The 23,027-nt window shown below is 42.2% G+C and overlaps 1 protein-coding gene across 5 annotated transcripts in view; it reads right to left on the bottom strand.

Annotated features, from left to right (window-relative positions):
• Nucleotides 1–23,027, bottom strand: part of WWTR1 (WW domain containing transcription regulator 1) — a 217,737-nt gene that overhangs the window by 46,526 nt on the left and 148,184 nt on the right. For all 5 annotated transcript variants that reach the window (XM_025375094.1, XM_025375096.1, XM_025375095.1 and 2 more), the window contains one exon: nt 9,166–9,302. In XM_025375094.1, coding sequence (XP_025230879.1) covers nt 9,166–9,302 — 137 coding nt within the window. The remainder of the gene's footprint in view (nt 1–9,165; nt 9,303–23,027) is intronic.

Raw genomic sequence — 23,027 nt, 5'->3', positions numbered from 1 at the left:
ACACTTGAAAACAGCATACCTTTCCAGATTCCACCCTACATTTATTGACACAGAAATTTCCAGGGCATATTCCTCCCAGCAGCAGCCCAGGATAGTTCTTTTGGGAGCAAAAAAACCACTGTATTCTAACACTATATGTTTAACAAATGCCCCAAGTGATCCAGCTAGTGGTAGATCTGGACCACACTTGGCTAAACACTGATCTTAGAGACTAGTGAATAATCTATTTGCCACAGGCAGACTTGCTCAACTGCAGAGGCCTGAGCATTCTTGGTTTTGTCTATAATACACATGGGGCCTGGAGCCTTTTTTCCAACACACTGTTCTCCTCTTCCACCATAAAAATCTCAAGGTTCTCCCCTGTTGTTCTCCCTTTTTTTTTTTTCTCCTTTTGGCTATTATAAAAGTAATATAACCACATTACAGAGAAAATAGAGGGAATCAGCCTTAATTCAAAGGCCTAACTATAATAACTATTAACATTTAAAAATACGTAACTGTTCATTCTACAGAAGAGTACACCTATGATGCCTAATGAGCTTTGCTTGGGTCTAGAAATACACAAATGGGAGATCAAGTCCCTGTCCTCAAGAAGCTTAGTCTTGTGAAAAAATGCAAAGAATCTAAGCAATGTGTTTTTCAAAAAAATAGAAGTATAATTACAGCATAAACAATTTGTCATGCTGTATAAAATTAGAATGTTATAACAAAGTTTTCCGTGTGTCTACATGGTCTATATCCATTATTTCAGTGCTCATAAATATATTTGTGGCTAGGTGCAGTGGCTCAAGTCTGTAATCTCAGCACTTACTTTGGGAAGCTGAGGGAGGCGGGTCACTTGAGGATAGGTGTTAGAGACTAACCTGGCCAACGTGGTGAAAATCTATCTCTATTAAAAAGTAGAAAAATTAGCTGGGTGTGGTGGTGGGCACCTGTAATTCCAGATACTTGGGAAGCTGAGCTGGGAGGATGGCTTGAACCTGGGAGACGGAGGTTGCAGTGAGCCGAGATCACACCACTGCACTCCAGCCAGGGTGATGGACCAAGATTGCGTCTCAGGAAATAAATAAACAAACAAATAAATAAATAAATGTATTTATTTTCATACTTCAGGCATTTGTTTACTGGCCATTATAACTAACACATCTTTGTGTATGGTTCCCAAAATATTCACCTAGCATACTCCTTTTTTTTTTTTTTTTTTTAGGAAAATTGTGGCATCAGACACTTTTCATGGCTCTTATTATTTCTTATCAAAGAACAAATTTTCTATCTAAGTTTCTAAATTTCATATAATAAAACCTGTAAGTCTCCATCACCTAATCTTAACAAAGACTCATCCACATTAAGATAAATGGAACATAGCCATAAAAGCGTAAGGTTTATTTCTTTATATGCTATTATGTCCTGCTTTATTACACAAAAGGAGCTGAATCCGTTGATTTGGTAATTTTTTTTCAGTCTCATTTAACATATTCCTTAAAAACCCTAAAAGAAAGGAACTATAAAGAATTTTCTTTTCAGGCCAGGAGCAGTGGCTCACGCCTGTAATCCCAGCAATTTGGGAGGCTGAGGAGGGCGGATCATCCAAGGTCAGGAGTTTGAGACCAACCTGACCAACGTGGAGAAACCCCGTCTCTACTAAAAATACAAAATTAGCCAGGCATGGTGGCGCATGCCTGTAATCCCAGCTACTTGGGAAGCTGAGGCAGGAGAATTGCTTGAACCCAGGAGGTGAAGGTTGTGATGAGCCGAGATCGTGCCATTGAACTCCAGCCTGGGCAACAAGCACAACTCTGTCTCAAAAAAAAAAAAAAATCTCCTTTTTGAAACCCCAAAGAAGGCAGCCTTCAATAATGCTGATTAACTAGAGTGTATTTGACAATAGATAGCTTCCTCAAAATCTAAGAAAATTGAGGGCACAGTGGCTCACACCTTTAATCTCAGCATTTTGGGAGGCCAAGGTGGGAGGATCGCTGGAGACTAAAGAGTTTGAGACCAGCCTAAGCAACATAGTGAGATACCTTAATCTCTACAAAATAAAAAGAAAATTGATTTCCTACAGTGTTTAGCAAACTTTTCCTTCTATTCTTTTTTATCAAGAAAATCCTTTTTAAACAGAAACCTTTTCCCCTTTCCTGTGCCCACCAGTGTTCCTTTTCTTCCATAAACACAAACTTTCCACCACCACAATCCTACAACACGTACAACACCCAACACCTCCACCATTCCCCAAAAAGTGTATGGGTATTTTGTTTGTTTGTTTGTCTCTGGGTTTGTGCGTATGTGCCGGTGCATTTTAGGTTAATTTATGCTTCATAAACCACAAAGTTCCAAAAGTAGTGAGAACATCAGAGCTGGAAAAATTACAGTAGCCAGATGTGTCTGCCGTGAACTCACCATGTAAATTTGATTAAGAAAAAAACCAATAGAAAAAAGGAAAACATAAGATGCCTAAGTAGCAATCTGACTTCTAGTGAACTTTCAGGATACCTTTCTAGGTGCTTTAAGCAACACAGGGCTTTTATATCCCTTAGCTGTTTTATTTGCTCTTGATACAATGTTAAGTTTCTTTGTATACTTCCTAGAGAGAAGAGCAAGCCAACTTAGCAAACTGAGCACAGACAAGATTTTCCATCTTGTCTTGAAAAGAATGCGCTTAAAAGAAAAAAAAGAAAAAACAACCACACATGTGTTTATAATTTGAAGTACAGCTCAAGAAACAGACCTGGAAGACTTAGACTCTGGGCTGGTGGATGGCACATCTTCAAAGGGGTAAGTGAGTGTGTGTGTGTGTGCGCGCGCACGCACGCGTGTATATATCTAATTTTAAAATGTTCCTACAGTATTGAAAATACACTCTGGTTGCACTTTACCAAAGGTTTCTGAATTGGCTAGGGCTTGCAGTCTGGTGAAGTTGCTACAGTCTTTATTTTTCCTGTACTGTCTGGAAGGATACTGGCATCCCAGGTCAGGGTCTCATTCCAACAAAGAGCTCCATTAGTGTGTGACAGCAGCTCAGCACCCCATGGTTTATGATCACTAGGATTATCACCAAAAAGGCAAAAAAGAAAAAAGAAAAGAAAAAAAAAAAAAGCATGTCACTTTCTCTTGGTAAAAACATTAAAAAATATGGAGCTTCTTTAAGTTGTTGCATGATTTCAGCATTTGTCTGCTGAGAGATGGGAAAATCTAACACTTCACTACTTGCAGTGGGGAAAATGTTCTTCACTTAGAACTCAAAAGTGTGACTGCTCTTCACAAACTCCCTCTGCGAATGACCTGACTGTCACAAACTTGCTCCTCTTCATCTTCTCACAATTGCTGTCCGAGGTTAAAGATTATTTTTTGGTACCACACCAGCTAGTTTCGCAATTTATAAGCAAAAGTGCCCAAACAAATATAAGTTGCAGTAACCATGGTTGGGTTTTCCTGAAGGAGGAATGGAATGGCTTTCTAACAGAGCGTATCAAAGGCTCTTCCTCTGATTACACAGGGGCCAGAAAAGGGAGGAAAAACGAGGCTACCGGCTAACAATAATAGCTATAACAATACAAGTGCTGGCAGCTTACTATACATCACATACCAAGGCATGGACTACCTAAATACTCAAAACAACGTTATCAGGTAGGTACTATCATTATTACCATTTTACAGATAAGGAAAATGAGACTCAGAGATTAAATAACTAACCCAACAAATAAACGTCTAAATTAAGAGAAACTCAGTTCTGACTCCGAGTTCTACCAAAACAGTCCCCACCCTCCATCCCACTTCCATGCCCACTTCGCCACCACTCTAACCAAGGACCAAGATCTGCAGCAGGCTTCATTTTCTGAAGCCCATTGTTCTATATATAACAGAGCCTGTATAGGCAGTCTATTTTTTTCCCTGTTTCTTTCCCTCTTATTCTCTTTTTTAAAATTTTAGTTAAGTATTAATAGTAGGGAAGGCTCAGGGCTGAGGTGGGTAGATCACCTGAGGTCAGGAGTTTGAGACCACCCTGGCCAATATGGTGAAACCCCATCTCTACTAAAAATACAAAAATTAGCCAGGTGTGGTGGTGGCAGGCGTCTGTAATCCCAGCTACTCCAGAGGCTGAGGCAGGAGAATTGCTTGAACCTGAGAGGCGGAGGTTGCAGTGAGCCAAAATCACGCCATTGCACTCCAGCCTGGGCAGCCAAGTTTCCATCCCAAACAAACAAACAAAGTCTGTCTGGTTTGTGTAAAGAAAAAGAAATCTACTTTCATATGTATAGTAATTTCCCCTATGTTACTTAAAAGTGAGGATCCGAACAACTTGTTAACCCCCAAGTGACAATACTGATACGGCTTCCACCAAATGGCAACCTTTCCTCTTTATTATCTAAAGTCCCCCAAGGTTGTCTTTTCTTCTTCCATTTATTGCATATGTCTGGGAATTCAGGCTTAAAGGCCATTACTCTGCTCAGACAGAATCCAGATTGGTAAAGCCTGATTTGGCAAATACAAAAACTAAAATTTTAGTTTTAAGCTAGACCAAAATGGAGATGGTTATTTGAATTAAAGTGCAAAAAAAATTATTTTTGCAATTTTCCCATTCAGAGCTTATTTCATTTTACTTAGATTCACTGTTCAACAAATCTGCCAACCTGCAGAAAGAATTCTCTGTTTTTACAAAGTCACTCACTCCAGGATGACTAAGTAATGGGTCTTTCCTCTCACAATAAAATTACGGTTTGATTTACAAGTCGCATTACAGGCATTACAGGAATACATCTAAAGTTCTTTTTTTTTTTTTTTTTTTTGAGATGGAATCTCGCTCTGTCGCCCAGGCTGGAGTGCAGTGGCACAATCTCGACTCACTACAAACGCCATTCTCCTGCCTCAGCCTCCCGAGTAGCTGGGACTACAGGCACCCGCCACCATGCCCGGCTAATTTCTTGTATTTTTAGTACAGACGGAGTTTCACCGTGTTAGCCAGGATGGTCTCAATCTCCTGACCTCATGATCCTCTGGGATTACAGGTGAGAGCCACCGCATCCCGCATCTAAAGCTCTTAGAAAAAATAAGGTGTCTAGTGATAACAAGTTTCTCCTGGGAGAGGTAACTTAAACATTTCCACCAGAGGGCACTATCTTCACTGAAGGTAATGAATACATTGTTCCTAATTTAAAACACTTTGCAATCTAACCAGCCCAAAACAAATCATTTTTATTCTTGAAAGCATTTATAAAGAACAGTTAGATTGTCTTAAAATATAACATGCTATAGTTAAATAAAATATAAAATAATTTTTGCCATAAAAATAATAATAATAAACATACATTTTAGCTTACTATGTGGCAATCATAGTCCTAAGCACTTTGCATATATCAACTTGTAAGTTCCTCATACATTAATAATCCCCATTGTACATATGATGAAATCAAAGCACAGATAAGTAACTTAAAGGGTCACCAAACTAGTAACTACAGAGCCAGGATTCAAATTCTGGCAGTCAGACACCCAAGTCCAAGTACCTAACCTACAGAAACAGGGTCCCAAATACAAGGAGATTTGTTTCTGAATGTATTTAACTATAACACTGATTATATCACAGCTCTAGAAATACACAAAATTAGTTATAAAAAGTACTATTCTATCATCTGATAGTAATGTTACTAATTGTATTTTGACATCCTTTTCACATGTACATAAACTCCTTGCATTAAAGAAGACCTATCACTTTAGTTCGCTTATTAGCTACATTCCATTGAAAAGTATCAAAGCTCTACATTCAAGAAGGAAGAGTTGGAGGAGAAGAATCTGCTCTTTTCTTTTTCTAGTTTTTAAGAGATGGGGGTCTCGCTATGTTGCCCAGGCTGGTCTCAAACTCCTATGCCCAAGAGATCCTCCCACCTCAGAGCCTCCCAAGTAGCTGGGACTACAGGGATGCACCTCTACACCCAGCTCTGCTCTTTTTATTTTTATATGTTTAAAGATACATAATAAAGACTATGAACCACAGGCAGAGTTATGGCTTGAAATGAAATAGTCTGAGTAAATCATTTATTATTTGGACTTTACTGAGACTCTGTAAATTAACTCCTGGTCTTTGGAACTTACTTGGCATTTACAGTTGTGTTTCCATCCTTCAGACACATCTGTGATTCTCCATAAGCTAGAAACACACTTTGCAATGGGCAAATACACAAATATTGTTGGAAAAAACCCAGAATGTGTGTCTTGAGAAATTCACTGCCTTATGAGAAATCTGGAAACTGCCGGGTGCCGTGGCTCACGTCTGTGTGTGGTGGTGCACGCCTATAGTCCCAGCTCCTCGGTAAGCTGAGGCATGAGAATTGCTTGAACCAGGGGGCAGAGGTTGCAGTGAGCTGAGACCGTGCTACTGCACTCCAGCCTGGATGACAGGGTGAGCCTCTTTCTCAAAATAATGATAATAATAATAACAAAAATTAAATAAAAACAGAAATCTGGGAACTAAGGTATTTTACTAAGCTATAGATAAAGTTGTTTCAGAATGTTCAGATTACAACTTTTTAGATATACTTTACTAGTGCAATTGGACTTTGTGTGTGTGTGTATATGCGTGCATGTGTGCACATACAGGCAGACTCACATGTGCCTTCAATATCTCGTTCCAAGCATTCAAGCTTCTTTTCATTAGTCCACTTCCTACGTATTGCACAATTTTTAAAAATTAAGGAGAATGCATAAAAGAACATGACAAAAGATATCCACTCCAGTATTTGTATGCTAGCAACACACTAGTAACAACCTAAATATCTACCAGATGGGAGTTAGTTAAATAAACTAATTATAGCATATTAATATAGTAGACTAATAGGCAAATTTTTAAAAGAATGAAGAAGCTCTATATGGACAGGCAGGTGAAAAAAGCAAGATAGAGAACAGTGGTTATGATATGCTAACCTTAGTATAATGAAACACACACACAACTAGAAACACTGGCTGGCTCTAGGAAACAAACTTGGGAACTGAGGAAAGGGAGGGTGGAGGAAGTGTTTGAATTTTTTTTTTTTTTTTTTTGTAAGCTGGGTTCATGAAAGATTTTTTTCCGATTATAATTGATTACAAAGTTAAAATTAAAACTTAATAATCAGTTTTTAGAATTTTTGATGAAAATTAAATGGTTAAAGAAACTGTAAAACCAGTCTAATGCCACCCAATTTGGGGTTTCTTTTTTTTTTTTTTTTTTTTTTTTGAGACGGAGTCTCGCGCTGTGTCACCCAGGCTGGAGTGCAGTGGCGCGATCTCGGCTCGCTGCAAGCTCCGCCTCCCAGGTTCAGGCCATTCTCCTGCCTCAGCCTCCGAGTAGCTGGGACTACAGGCGCCCGCCACCACGCCCGGCTAGTTTTTTGTATTTTTAGTAGAGACGGGGTTTCACCATGTTAGCCAGGATGGTCTCGATCTCCTGACCTCGTGATCCGCCCGCCTCGGCCTCCCAAAGTGCTGGGATTACAGGCTTGAGCCACCGCGCCCGGCCTCTTTTTTTTTTTTTGAGACGGAGTCTTGCTCTGTCGCCCAGGCCGCAGTGCAGTGGTGCAATCTCGGCTCACTGCAAGCTCCGTCCCGGTTTACGCCATTCTCCTGCCTCAGCCTCCGGAGTAGCTGGGACTACAGGCGCCCGCCACCACGCCCGGCTAGTTTTTTGTGTTTTTAGTAGAGACGGGGTTTCACCGTGTTAGCCAGGATGCGTTTCTTTACTACAGTGGCATCTGTTTTCTACATAAGCTCCTGAATATCTGGGACAAAATGACTCATGGGAGGCTTTGGTTTACCACTGCTGGTACCAGAACTGGTTGCATTTTCTCTGATCTGCCCTTTAGATAAGGAACACAACAGAGGTTATTCGATGTCATTTGCTTTTTGGAAACTGTACATCTGCAAGCTTTAAAGCAGTAGGTTCAGACTTCCCGGAAGAACTGACACTTGAAGCTGACCAGGGTCTACTTGAGTTCATACTCCCTTTGGCTAAGCTACAGTATGAGGGAAGGGTGTCCAGGAATAACGCTTCCATTTTTATCTTGTTCATTCCTGAAAATCCAACAGGAGATTCTTTTCACTCCCTAAAATTAACTGTTCTGTGTATAAAGCATATCTGGATATCTGATCTTAAATGGAAATGTTATCTGAAAATGGCACCATCTTTTATAAAACTTTAAAATTGGCCCGTTTTTATTTTTAGCCCTGGGGGAGAAGGAAGGGAATGATTACCAAAAAGAGCTGGCGGGTTCCATTGCTGCAGCGTATTAATTCACTGGTGATTCTCTCTACTGGGAATAATTTTAGCAGAAAATACTCTCTTCTCAAGTCTAAAATCACTCTTACTAAATATTGTAAATGAAGTAAAAAGTGAGCCATATTATCCCACGGCAGGTATGGGGGGAGAAGCCACCGGCAGGTTATGTAACGGTTAACTCCCTTCCAAAATCAGACCAGCCTGTTCTCCAGCCTTGCTCTCCACAAGCTGCATGACTTTTGGGAAGTTTCTTCATCTATAAACTGGGGAGCCTGTTACTTTTTGTAGGGGTTTTGGAAGACTTTCATAAGGTAAGGCATGGAAGCACCCAGCATGCTATCTGACATGTTATGCAGCAATTATGGAAAAAAGGGAAATAAGGGTAGGGATTTGAGACTAGAATTGTACCTGTAGGCAGTTGCCAGGAGCCAACGTCACCCAAAGCGTGTAGGTCCTACTTGCCTCAGTCTAGATGAAGAAAGGAGGCCTAACTGATTTTTCTACCCCAATTAAGGCCATCGGAGGGGAGGTCAGAACTGTAGTTTAAAACTGAGGCAGCAGTATCATAAGTTGGTGGTAAAGAGACCAAGTAAAGAAGGAAAAGGCGGCAGAAGAGTAACATGGTATTGCAGCCAAGAAGAAGGCGCAAACACCGTCTGGGTGCATGAAGAGACATGGAAACAGCCAGAACCACTTATGAGCCCCGCCACCCCTTGATTGAACACCCATTTCTTCAGCTCGGAGTCGAAGCTTGGGGCTCCGCCAGGTGCAGTGGTTCACGCCTGTAATCGCAGCACTTTGGGAGACTGAGGTGGTAGGATTGTTTGAGCCCAGGAGTTCAACACCAGCCTGGGCAACAAACTCTACAAAAAACTCAAAAAAAAAATTACTTTTTAATTTTAAAAAAGCTTGGGGCTTACCGAGATTTGGCTGGGATACTGCCATGGACCTCTGAGGCACTGGTGTGGAACTGACGGCAGGGTGGAGGTTCATATGATTCAGGGGCTGATTCATCGCCTTCCTAGGGTCTTGCCATGTGGTGATTTTTTCTATGTGACTAAAAGAAGGAAAACAATTAATTATCTTTTTAATTGTCAGCATCATTATCATCATCACCACCAACAACATAACAGTTAATGACACTGATTCTTCCCTTAGGATCTGCTTATGAGTGGTTGATAGATTGTGCTTGATTTCATCCAAAGACATACTTGCCTATTTTTCCCTGCATCCTGGTTAGGCTACACTGGGGATTCTGCAAGCAGCTCTCTAAACACAAGCCCAAGACTTCACTGTCCAGACAGGCCCTTGCATGCAGTGAGCCCCAGTGAACTTCCGAACCTCGGCCCGTGGAGCTTTTGTATTCCCCAGCACCTCAGTGCTTCCCGACCATCCAATCACTGGAGTGCCATAGAGCGTGAGCTCCTTCCTGGAAGGGGGGCCATGCTCACCTTCCCAGCCAGTCCCCCATACTCTCCTGACTCAGAATTGACATAATGAGGATCCCTCTGGCTGTCATCAAGCAAGCTCTCACAGTAGGAGTGTAAGGTATTTCGAGGTCCACAAAGGTGACATAAAACCCTCAAGAAGCTCACTGTCACCAAGCAAGGTGACAACAGTGTAGCTGGAAGGCAGAGTAGTAGGAAATAACAGTAGGAAAGCCGACTAGTGCCAGCTTACGGAGAAACTTAGATATTGAGGCATGAAGGTTTATAAGGGAGAAGACATGACTACACTTTTGATCACATACAACTTCCAGTTTGTTACTATGACTTAATCACAGAGAAACTAGCCCAACATGAAACATGAGCTTCTGCTCAGAGTTTCTAGTACATTCTAAGAAAGGTGGACGTGGCCTCCAGCGTTGCCTACCACCTTCCAAATCACATCACAGGTCACTCCTGGTACTTTCCCTGTCCCACTCCATCAAGCTCTTCCTTTAGTGAGAGTTTATGATACATATATATAAAAGATGAGTAGATTCATCCCGTTCCTCTACTTTGTTTTATAAACAGTATCAGAAATCTTCCTTCACCCTCTCCTTCTCCTTCTTCTTCCTTTTTTGACATGGTCTTGCTCTGTCGCCCAGGCTGGAGTACAGTGGCACAATCATGGCCCACTGCAGCCCCGACATCCTGGGCTCAAGCAATCTTCCCACCTCGGCCTCCTGAGTACCTGGGACCACAGGCACCTGCGACCACACCTGGCTCATTTGTTAAAAAAACATTTTTTTTGGCCAGGCGCAGTGGCTCACACCTGTAATCCCAGCACTTTGGGAGGCCAAGACGGGAGGATCACGAGGTCAGGAGATTGAGACCATCCTGGCTAACACAGTGAAACCCCGTCTCTACCAAAAATACAAAAAATTAGCCAGGCATGGTGGCGGGCGCCTGTAGTCCCAGCTACTCAGGAGGCTGAGGCAGGAGAATGGCGTGAACCCGGGAGGCGAAGCTTGCAGTGAGCTGAGATGGCGCCACTGCACTACAGCCTGGGCGACAGAGCGAGACTCCGTCTCAAAAAAAAAAAAAAAAAATTGTTTTTGTAGAGGTGGGCGTCTCCTTATATTGCCCAGGCTGGTCTCGAACTCCTGAACTCAAGTGATCCTCCCACCTCAGTCTCCCAAAGTGCTGGGATTACAGACACAAACCACCACGCCCAGCCCAGTATCAGAGATCTTTCCATATCCATCAAAGACAACAAACACTGACAGAAGAAACTGAATGTTAGCCCTTTGTTTCGGGCTTCACAATCACGCTGGTCTCTTCCAGTCGGGGCCCACACAGCTGACCTTCCTTAGACACACAACAAAAGGGGCATGATTGTTGTTTCTGTTAAACACACCTCAATTTTGAATAACAATGCCCTCCTTTGAATCTTTAAGGTAGGAAACCACTTTCACTTGCATTATGTTTAATCAGTCTAGAAACTTCCTTGCACTGAGGTTGTATTTGTCTTGTTTTCTTTTCAGTCTGTTTCCTCACTTTTAAATGCTTCCTCTGCTAAAATTTTTATCCAGATTTCTTAATGCAAGACTTGTAGGTATTGCCACGGGGAGCTCATCCATTGCCTTGAGTGAAAACTTGGGTCTAAAGGTCTAAGGTTTTAGAATAAATGTGATTTTAAAAAAAAAAAAAAAAAAGGCCGGGGGTGGTGGCTCATGCCTATAATCCCAGCACTTTGGGAGGCTGAGGCGGGCAGATCACCACAGGTCAAGAGTTCGAGACCAGCCTGGCCAACATGGCGAAACCCCAGCTCTACTAAAAATATTAAAAGTAGCTAGCATAGTGATGCGTGCCTGTAATCCCAGCTACTCGGGAGGCTGAGACAGGAGAATCGCTTGAACCCGGGAGGTGGAGGTTGCAGTGAGCTGGGATCATGCCACTGCACTCCAGCCTAGGCAGCAGAGTGAGACTCCATCTCAAAAAAAAAAAAAAAAGAAAAGAAAAGAAAAAAGAAAAGATGGGGAAAGACTGAAGTAAAGAGATGAAAAACATGTCCCTAAGGATAAAATAAATAATAATAAAAACAATAGTTTTAGTTACACCTTCAGTTTAACTATTGTAGCTCTGTTTAAAGCTTTCTGTTAAAAGCTTTCATAAAATCCATCAATTTCTGGGCAGGTGGAAACGCATAGCCAGCCTCAGGCTTGTCACAGGCCTTCCAAGTGAGGAACTAATTGGTGAGGGTGTCAAAATCAAGTAACTCCCTTTAGCAAAATAATTAGACCTAAGAAATGCTTTGATTATTCCTTCAGAACTCATTCTATTAAAGCGGCATGTTTTCCAAGGCAGACATGTCCAACGTAAATAGTTTCCACTCTGGTACCAGAAGGAAAAGAATCCTCCTCTCTTTCATAAACCTTTCTTAGACTCTCTGACACCATGGATATTGATGCTGCGCTAGAACCAACATCAGCACAGGCCCTGGTGAGATGTGGCAATATACATCATTTGCTGGAAGATGTACAAGGGCACTTCTGTGATCAGAATTTCAGCTACCAGCTGTAGGAATAATACAGGAGCTGGAATGACGCATTCCCAAATGCTGGTCCCCTACTCTCCCCTCCCATTCTGAACAAGTGAGCTGTGGCTCCTGAATGCATCAAGAGCAGGAACATCTAGCATAGGCAGCCCAGCATCTGAAGTGGCAGATGAGCTCATCTTGCCTAAGGAGTGCCAGCACAGCTTGCCAGCCGAAATCCCCTGGGACAGTGTGTGGGGCCTTCTGGGTGGACCTCATCCTGATAGTTCTGACCCCAAAGATGTACAGCTTACCCGTAGCTTGAAGTCCCAGCACTCCTGCAGTGCAGTGGGAGCCTCCACGGCCCACCCTTCAAACTACACTCAGCCAACACATTTAAAGGAGTTTTGTTCCCAGTGGATTTGTTAATTAAAAGTGTCACTCACAGTATTCCCCAAAGGCTGTAGTACAAGAGGGAGCCTTTCTTAAGTGAGCAGTTCTCATTGCTCCAAAACAACTCTGAGAAGAAAGCCACTCAAATTCCTGGCTCTGCAGGCCAGTCAACCTGACATCGGCTGTAAGGCTGCGCTAACATGGTGTCAAGAGTGGCTCCCAGGCTGAATGCAACAAGTAAGAGTGAGCGATTGCTGACAAGAGGCTCTTAACACAGCCTTGATGATTTCATCTGAAAACTAAATTCTCCTATTGTTCTAATCACTTAGTGCCTCAGGCTCCAGCTCCCCCTACTTCCCACCGCTTCCCAAACCCAGGATACGCCATTCACTCTTTCAGTCTGCTGTCTCATCTCTGCTCCCTCTCTCAGTGTTACTGAGTCATTTCCTTTCTCGTATTTCTCAGTGTAATCTCAGTGGTTGCCAGGACCCACAATTTAGGTAGATTAATCCCCACTTCCCCGCTACTCCCACCTCCTTCCTGGCTTCACTCCCTTGCTTAGTCTACTTCAAGAAAAAGTCTCTCTGCTGTTTTAAAGTATAACTTCCCTTGGAAATACACACACATACACAAATATATTTAACCTGACTACATATGCGTATTCTGTAAATACATACACTGTACAGGTTTCATATTTGAAAATGGAACAAAGAAAAGAAAAAAAGAGATACCAAACATATTGCATATGATATATGCAAATAATAGGCTCACTGGTAATTTTTTTTTTCTTATCTAAACTGCTTTGTTCTTTCCAGGTTTTTAGCAGTGATTTATGTATTGTTTTCACAACCAGCAAAAACAAAAATACTAATGAAGCTACAAAAAGACAAAAAAGAAAACTGATGCATGAATACACAGGTCATAAGGTACAAAAAGTTCCTGAAGACACGGGGGCGGCGGGGGGTGGTTGGTGGCTCACACCTGTAGTCCCAGGACTTTGGGAGGCCGAGGTGGGCAGATCAGCTGACATTGGGAGTTCAAGACCAACCTGACCTACATGGAGAAGCCCTGTCTCTACTAAAAATACAAAATTAACCGGGCGTGGTGGCACATGCCTGTAATCCCAGCTACTTGGGAGGCTGAAGCAGGAGAATTGCTTGAACTCGGGAGGTGGAGGTTGCGATGAGCCGAGATCGCACCATTGCACTCCAGCCTGGGCAACGAGCAAAACTCAGTCTCAAAAAAAAAAAAAAAAAAAGTTCCTGAAGATAAACTACAGATTTGGCTCCTACCTTTGTGTGGCTCAAATCAGAAGACAAATGGAATCAATCACCTGATCCCATGCTGTTTATAAAGAAAAAGAATAGCAGTTCCTACGGGGAAGAAAAGATTTTCTTGACAGTAAAAATTTTTTTCCTCGACTTAAAAAAAAAAAAAAAATCCTCTACAAGTGCTTCCCATGGAGAGCCCTGTTAGTATGTGGGGTTAACAGTGCCTGTAACAAATATAAGCGGGAGTGGGCTTTTCCCCTTCCTTCAAGAGCCCCTGGGACCACTACTTCCCAGACAGTCTCCTTCTCTCAGTCCCAGAAAGACCAACCAATTTCTGGCCTCCAATCACATTATGAGTCTCTGCTTAGAGAACTGCCCAGGTGGGAAGAAAGCATGGAGTTTGCGAAGGGGCAAGAAAGGTCAGCACGTCTCTGAGAAGATACTGGCTGGAAATGGTAGGTTATGAAAAACGGTGGCGTGTGAAATCAGTTTTCCCTCATGGATTAATATTTTCTTCAAGAAAGACACAATAATAGAAAGACATTTTATTTATCAGGTAAATTGTGTGTTTGGGGTTAAAATGTTTTGAAATTGGTGGGGTGGCACGCCCACCCTCCAAGTCACCCTCCCTTCAGACTGGCCTCTCCCATCAGCCTGCGGAGAGGGTGTTCACTTTGCTCCAGTTTCCTCCTCTCAAGCCACTGCTACCTCCTTCTACCTCCTTCATGACCTTTCACCTTGATGAGGGCAATGGCCTCTGGGCTTCCCTTCTGCCAATATTTCTGGTTTTCCTCCCTTCCTCCTTCCCTCCCCCCATCCTCTCTCTCTGACAATCCATTCACTGTCTAACCTCCAGGCAGATATCCCAAGGATACCTGGTATCCAAGTCCCCCTGGGTCACCACGGCCCATGAAATAACAGCACAACTCACATAGGCATCTCCCAGACAAAGCAGCCTACTGCCAGACTCTGTGGGCTCTGCAAAGATGTGCAAAGACCACACGCAGTCGTTGAGTCACGTATACCTGGGTATCTGGGTTTAATATTAGTTCTGACCTTGTGTGACCTAATTGGATATCCTAGTCACACTACCCATATCCACAAGACAGAGGTAAAAAAGCTAACAGTATACTGGTTCCTCATTGTGAGCATAAAGCAGGTCTGTTCTGGGAATATTATGACCACCAAAGTCACTTAAAGATTTCATGGCCAGTTCTCCTGGCTTCCTAAAGTCATTTTCACTCAGCAGTGAGTGCAGAGAAGGCAGCTCCAGCCTTGAGTCCAAGGTTGGCAACGCTTGGTTCAAGTTTTTTCAACAACCATGGATCATATACCTATTATGCACAATGGGTGATGTACTGGCTAGGTGTAAAAATCAAAAACATTGTGCAAACTATACAGTAAAGGCAAAGATAAAAATCTTATCTGCAAAAGTAGAATAATCAGACCGGGCGCGGTGGCCTGTAATCCCGGCACTTTGGGAGGCCGAGGAGGGTGGATCACCTGAGGTCAGGAGTTTGAGACCAGCCTGGCCGAGATGGAGAAACCCCGTGTCTACTAAAAATACAAAATTAGCCGGGCATGCTGGTGCATGCCTGTAATCCCAGCTACTCGGGAGGCTGAGGCAGGAGAATCACTTGCACCAGGGAGGCGGAGGCTGCAGTGAGCTGAGAGAGCGCCACTGCACTCCATCCTGGGCAACAAGAGTGAAACTCCGCCTCAAAAACAAAACAAAAAACAAAACAAAACCAAAAAAATCCTCCAGCTTCTTACCACCCAGGAAAAGGCCTGGTGTTTTGGGATGAATTTACCCACACTAACTTCACAGAAGGAAGCCATACAACAAGGACTTTCTGAAACAGAGAATCCCCCATGTAATATATTTTGTATTGCTAGAAGCATACAAAGATATAAAAATAGGAATGATTACAAGTGCTTCATTTTGAAAGAATTTAAAACTATTAGCAGCATGTTGCTTATTTCTATGGGCCAAGATTTTGTCTTCAAACATAAGTGCTTTGCCTTTTTTCTGTCCCCCATTTATTTAATAAATTAGAGTTTCATACAGTGTCCGACATCAGGGCTCCCCGCCATCAGCAGAGTAGTTAGGACAAGACCTGGAAGCAGCCTCCAAACTGCCTCTTCTTTTGCCACAACCTAGCTGAGCAGTTAAAGAGAACCGCACCAATGAGATGAGAATTTAAAGACAGCCTGGGGTCATAAAACCAAGGCAGACTGGTTTAAAACTCAATCATACTCACTGCTCCCTGTCTTCATCCCCTGGGTGAAATTCCTCTGTAGCCTCTGTCCTTACTACCTCTTTTTTCCTCTTCCAGCAGAATACAAGCTCTTCCAGAAGAAATGTTCCACAGAAATGACCCTGTGGAACACAGCAAAGTGTTCTGCACATAGTAGGCATATGAAAAATAATACTAGCCAGGTGCGGTGGCTCGCACCTGTAATCCTAGCATTTTGGGAGGCTGAGGTGGGAGGACTGCTTGAGCCCCAGAGTTGGAGACCAGCTCGGGCAAGATAGAAAGATCCCATCTCTTAAAAAAGAAAAAAGAAAAAAAATCTGCCAAGCCTGTGATATTTACAAGCCCCATTTAAGTATAAGCAAACTGTCTTATTTCAGAAAATCAGATTTTTAAAACTTTTTTGATTTAGTAGGTCAGTTCACCATCCTCTTAATGTTAAAACAAATGTACATACTGAATACAATTAGCTTAAAATTTGCTAAATGAAACAGCTTTGCAACGTGCTTCTTGTGACTCAGTCCAATTAGGCCCACTAGTGTTAAAAATGGAAACTGAAACAGATTTGGATGAGGTTGATAAATTCCCGATAGGGCCTGCCAAGTGAATCTGACCCACTGTCAGCAGAGAACAAATGCTATGCCAATTTTTAATCCTGTACCAGATGGCAAGAAGTCTTGCCAAGACTTACATTAAACTTTAAAAATTGTCCTCAATTAGAATTAGAATACTAGTATGCAAAAGTGGTTTACTTTCTCGTATGTTGGGGATAAATACTGTTTGCATTTGAATCAAATTAAACATTCTATCAGTGTGTTCTTATTTAAATTTCAAGACCTAGGAGATGACATATATCTTACTCATATCTTACATTTCTTTGAGTAGCACCTTTTGTTTTGTTTTGCCAATAGTACTTAGCTCTGCCAACCAACACCAGAGATGAGTCTTAACCACAAGAACAAAGACGGGGTGGTATGCACACTTACTAATTCTCCCAGGCCCAGATGCACACTTTCTCCAGGTAGTCCCTCTGCTGTCACCTAAAACCAGAATGCAGTGGGAGCCCATTGCAGTAGAAACCCCAGGGAGGCATCACAGAAGGAAGGCCGCATCACAGAGGGAGCCCGTGACAGCAGAAGCCCCATCGCAGTGGATGCTCAGCTCATCACCCACATCTAAACTAGCAACCCAACCTGATCACGTTTGTAATATTAAGATTAGGTTGTTTGTTTGTTTATTTTTGAGACAGAGTTTCGCTCTTTGTCACCCAGGCTGGAGTGCAATGGCGTGATTCAGCTCCCTACAGCCTCTGCCTCCCGGTTCAGGCAATTCTCCTCCTTCAGCCTCCCAAGTAGCTGAGATTATAGGTGCATGCCACCACACCTGGCTAATTTTTGTATTTTTAGTAGAGATGGGGTTTCACCATGTTGGCCAGGCTGGTCTCAAACTCTTGACCTCAGGCGATCCACCCGCCTCAGGCTCCCAAAGTGCTGGGATTATAGGCGTGAGCCTCCGCGCCTGGAGATAAGATTAGTAGCCATCCAGTACACTGATCCCCTCTGCTTAACTTTATCAGTCTATTTGCATAATGTGGAGTCGGCTTTTGAACTTATGACAGTAAGTACAAATATGTTGACAATCAGAAATAAAGTAATGGCTCTTCACGTGGTTGAAGAGATACATAGCTTAAGTTTTATTATATCTCTACATGCCCTAAAGTAATCAATCTTCCTCCCACATTGTCATTCTTTCTACCACCCGAATTAATAATTCTTTGTCCCAAAGCAGCTTTTAAAACACTATTATTGGTTATAATTATTCTTCCATTCTGCCCAAATCCTAAACGGCACCATCTCCTGCTATTTTAATGCATTAGAATAAAAGATACAAAGAGGTAAAAGTCAAGCTGCAAATGTGCACAGCGGACACATCTATTAGCAAAGCATTCAGAGTTTAAACCCCAAAGCTATTAAAAAAAAAAAAAAAAGACTCATGCCATATAATAAAGGTGACTGTTCACACAACAGAAATGTGTTGGATGAGAAAGTTCATCCTTCTTTGAAACCACAAAGAATTTATAGTTAAAAGTTTCCGGTCAGATTTTCACTTAGGCAGCTCATCAAACATAGCTGCAGTCTATGACACAGAAATAATAACTGATATATAAATAGGGGATTTTTTTAGGATCCTCTAATAAAAGATGATACAAGACCAGAGAAGTTATTTCAGTGTATGGTTCCGGTCTCTACCATTCACTTGCCAATTCAAAAAATTTCAGCGTTCTCTGGAATTCCGAATGAATGGCAGGGATTGTATTTTTAACTACCAGGCTCTAATCCTCAACTTCCCTTGCAGACTTGCCAAGAAGCCTCCACTGGTTTAAGTTAGCAGCAGTAGGCACAGCAGCCATGTGAAAGGCATCCTGGTGCCTCTGCCCTGGCCAGCTGTGGTGATCCATCTCCCTCACGTCCTTCCCACTGAGCACCACCGACTTTTCTGCAGACTCATTCTATCTGAACCTACTCACCCAGGCAGAAGCTGAGTCAAGCAAAGCTGCTGTCAGCCCCAAAGAGCAGATGAGCCAAATCAGGACTGTAATACCCGCAGTTCCTGCAGGGTTTCATTTACCAGAGTTTTGTCCCTAGGGTGGGGAAAATAAGCGGCACTGTGAATGTGCCACTTCCCAGAGAAAACCACTTTGGAAGGCTGATGACTCATCAAGACAGCCCCAGGTGTGACTCAGGAACCTCACTTCAGAAGGTGAACAGTCCAGCTGCGGTGTTAGAGACACCCCGTCACCTGCTCCACGCACCCCAGCAGTACCCGGCACTGGCAAGCCTCACTTTGCCTCTGCAAACTGAGCAAAATTCTTGTTTAACCTCATTTTTCCTATTTTCTGAAAACACAAGAAGGGGGGAAAAAAAAGGACTGGGAGTTTTTGTTGCTTGTTTGACTTGGGCCAAGAGCCATATTAAAGAACTTTGGCGCTGCATTGCAAACAATGTTATTATTAGTACCAGCATTTATTTTTCTCTTCTCATGCCAGGATCAATAATGCCATTAAAAAAATGTATAGTCCGGACACAGTGGCTCATGCCTGTAATCCTAGCACTTTGGGAGGCTGAGGCAGGAGGATTGCTTGAGCTTAGGAGTTCAAGGTCAGCCTAGGCAACATAGGGAAACCTTATTTCTTAAAAAAAAAAAAAAAAAAAAAAATCAAAATATTAGTCGGGTGTGGTGGTATATGCCTGTGGTCCCAGCTTCTTGGGAGGCTGAAGCAGAAGATTACTTCAGCCTGGGAGGTCGAGGCTGCAGTGAGCCGTGATCATACCACTGCACCCCAGCGTGGGCGACAGAGCAAACTTCTGTCTCAAAAATAATAATAAAATAAATAAAAGATGTATAAATCACCTTAAGTTTATTGTGTTGGAACTCCACAACAATGTGAGAGTCTATTTCACGATATTACTTCCAGATGTCAAGTATAAAATATGTACTTGGTAGAGTCTTTATTTCACTTTTCTCCTTTCTCACAAACAGAAACATGGGATGAGAATCAGAAGTAGAGAAAAGATGAGACGGTTTCGCTCTTTCACCCAGGCTGGAATGAAGTGGCATGATTTCGGCTCAGTGCAACCTCCGACCCTCTGGTTCAAGAGATTCTCCTGCCTCAGCCTCCTGAGTAGCTAGGTTTATAGGCGCACGCCACCACACGTGGCTAATTTTTGTATTTTTAGTAGAGACGGGGTTTCACCATGTTGGCCAGGCTGGTCCTGAACTCTTGACCTCAGGTGATCCACCCGCTTCAGCCTCCCGAAGTGCTAGGATGACAGGCGTGAGCCACCACGCCCGGCCACATGAATGGTGAATTCTAGAATAATCGATAGGAAGTGGAATGTATTCATCCATCTTTTCATTAGACAAGTATTTACAGCAGGATACATCTTCCACAGGGATTCAGTTCCAAACTCAGTTTTCTTTTGTTTTGAAGAGATGTTGCCCAGGCTGAACTCCAACACTTGGGTTTAAGTGATCCTCCTGCCTCAGCCTCCCGAGGCTAGGTCTACACATGCATGCCAGCTCGCTCTGCTCCCCAAAATCAGTTGTGGCGAATGTGGAGTGTAGTGAAAAGTTACCACTGAAAAACTTCTGAATATACAGTCTACTAGGCTTTGTGTATGTTATATTATCTTTCAGTAAGCTCAGTGTGGCCAGTTTCTTCCAGGGTTAGAATATGGTGCTATTTCTACACCCAAGATCCAGATGAAGTGATGCTGCACCCAAATATGTATGTTGGGATTTGCTAGGCATTCAATGAATTCACGACACTTAAACACGCATATGGTGATGAGTGCCTGCAATATCTAGGCCCTCAAGGAGCTGGCAGTCAGATGAGCAGAGAGAAGGTGGCAGTGAAACAACGAGCGGTATGGTGGTAAACAGCACAGACTCTATTGTTTTGGTTATTATAAATGGTCCAGAACCTGACACTATCTCAATAGCTGCATGTTAGAAATGTTTCCCGTATCAACTGCATCTAACATCTAGGAATCAGTTTCAATCTCACAATAAGTCTTAAAAAGAAATTTATATGTTAGAGTAGCCACTAAGCTACTTTAAATGCTAAAATACTTTGAAAATTGTTTTTCCAGGCTCTCTGTGCCTAACACATGTTTCTAACATGTTGTTTTTCCAGTTGTTCTTAAATGGGACACTGACCCAGTGCTTGGCTGCTCCGAAGCCACTCCAAATGTAAAATATCTCGAAGTTAAAACCGCACTGCCCTCCTTTCTCTTCTTTCTAATGGGGCCAAGTGAATTAAATGTCACTCACCCCAAAAAAGAAGGCAAATCCTCTTTAAAACCAAAAATTCTTTTGGGTTAGGCTAGCTTCTCTATTCATGTGAAGAGATTTAATTCCTTTTTGTTGGTTTTACTTTTTTCAATTCTGGGAAGAGGATGAGCCACCCTGGCTCTGGCCATCAGAGCCACTTTCTTTTTGCACATGTTTGAAAGGCATGACACAACTTGAACTGGAAAAAGGGCTGGCATGAACCTCGGCATCTCAAGAGAGACGAGAGGTGCTTTTCAGAGTGAGGGTCCCATTTTGCAAAAAATTATTTGGAGGATCAAAGACAAAAACTGAGGCATCGAAAGGGACCAAGTTAGGCTTCAGAGGAAGAGGAGAGTGCTACTGGGGACCTTGAAAACAATCATCAGGAAACACAGCTTTTGGTTCACATTTCAAACCCAGTCTACAGTGTTTCTTTACATGTATTTCTTGGCATCTTCAGTCGAAAATATCACCCAAATGAGGCAGAGTGGTATAGTGGATTTGAGATCTGCTTCTGCCATTAACTGGTTAAGAGACTACTGTTAAGTAACATCTCCAAGCCTTGGTCTCCTCCAATGTAAAATGGGCATAAGAACATCCATTACATGATGTTTGGAGAATTTCATCAAATCACAAAAGTAAAACACCTAGCACAGTGCCAGATATATATGACACACTATAAATATTAGTTCCTTTCCTTTCCCTTGTGAAAATCTATCCGAACTGTTCAAAGGGATCTGAGTAATTCAAATGCAAAAAGAAGAAAAAAATCAGTAAACACCTTATAGTACAATGAACACAAAATGGAGAGAAATAATGGCAGGCATCAATTTACTGCAAAAACTACAAATATACTTGATTTCTTTCTTTTGTGTGTGTGTGTGTGTGTGTGTGTGTGTATGTGTTTTGTGTTTTGTGTTTTTTAAGATGGAGTTTCACTCTTGTCACCCAGACTGGAGCACGATCTCTGCTCACTGCTCACATCTTCACTTCCCGGGTTCAAGTGATTCTTTTGCCTCAGCTTCCTGAGTAGCTTGAACTACAGACGCGCGTCACTACGCCGGGCTAATTTTTTTGTATTTTTAGTAGAGACGGGGTTTCAAGCCTGCTCTTGAACTCCTGACCTCAGGTGATCTGGCTGCCTCAGCCTCCCAGAGTGCTGGAATTACAGGCATGAGCCACCGCACCTGGCTGATATACTTGATTTCATATAGTCGAGTAGTTAAGTAACAATTGACCCAGAGACAGAAATATTCTTAAAACACAGAAGGTCTAGCTAACCACAAGTCTCACATAGTTCCCCCACCATCTTTTTTTTTTTTTTTGCATTCTAATAATAGCAACTCTCAAATTCAGTGTGAGAGACAGCCAAAGCTGCGATTCCTTTAGTGCCCTTGTTGGTAATGAGTGCCTTGGTGGTAATGAGCATCTCATGTCAGCACAAGATTCTCTCTTACATTTAAAGTAGAAAGGGGACTTCAGCTTGAAGTAAAAAGCACAGTAAGAGCTAGCAAAAGAATATCTAGTGGATTCATATTTTTCCTAATAAAGAAATGCTCAAGAAGTTTTAATCTAATTTTATTTTTTAATCATTTACAAGAAGATAATAGTTCCAAAATGTGAGGGGACATACCAGGTACAGAAATGCAGGAAGCTTTGAAGGTTCTATGACTTCAACTAATGGAAAAACAGATTTAGCCTAAAAAATGCTGTTGTTTTAAACAAGTATGTTTATGCAAACTCCAAACAGTAAGTAGTTTTGTACCCACAAGTGGATGTTAATAAAAAATATATGACTGATTTAATTTTTTACTTAACAAAGTACAGAAATATGTACCTGTTTCAATTATAACTTCAAACCCCATCCTTCTTCATGAAAGTAGCAGATAAAAATCATATAAAGTCAACATCTATTTGTGCGTACATAACTTTTTGTTTTGATATACCTTTAAACTTATAGGAAAGTTGCAAGAATATATACGGCACAGCTGTCTACTGATTCACCAACTTTTTTTTGGGGGGGTTGTTTTTTTTTTTTTTTTAAGTTAGTAGCATTAGAATAATCACTTG

Source organism: Theropithecus gelada, chromosome 2 (assembly GCF_003255815.1).
Source record: "Theropithecus gelada isolate Dixy chromosome 2, Tgel_1.0, whole genome shotgun sequence".
Classification (NCBI taxonomy): domain Eukaryota; kingdom Metazoa; phylum Chordata; class Mammalia; order Primates; family Cercopithecidae; genus Theropithecus; species Theropithecus gelada.
This window is presented reverse-complemented; position numbering and strand designations above follow the sequence as displayed.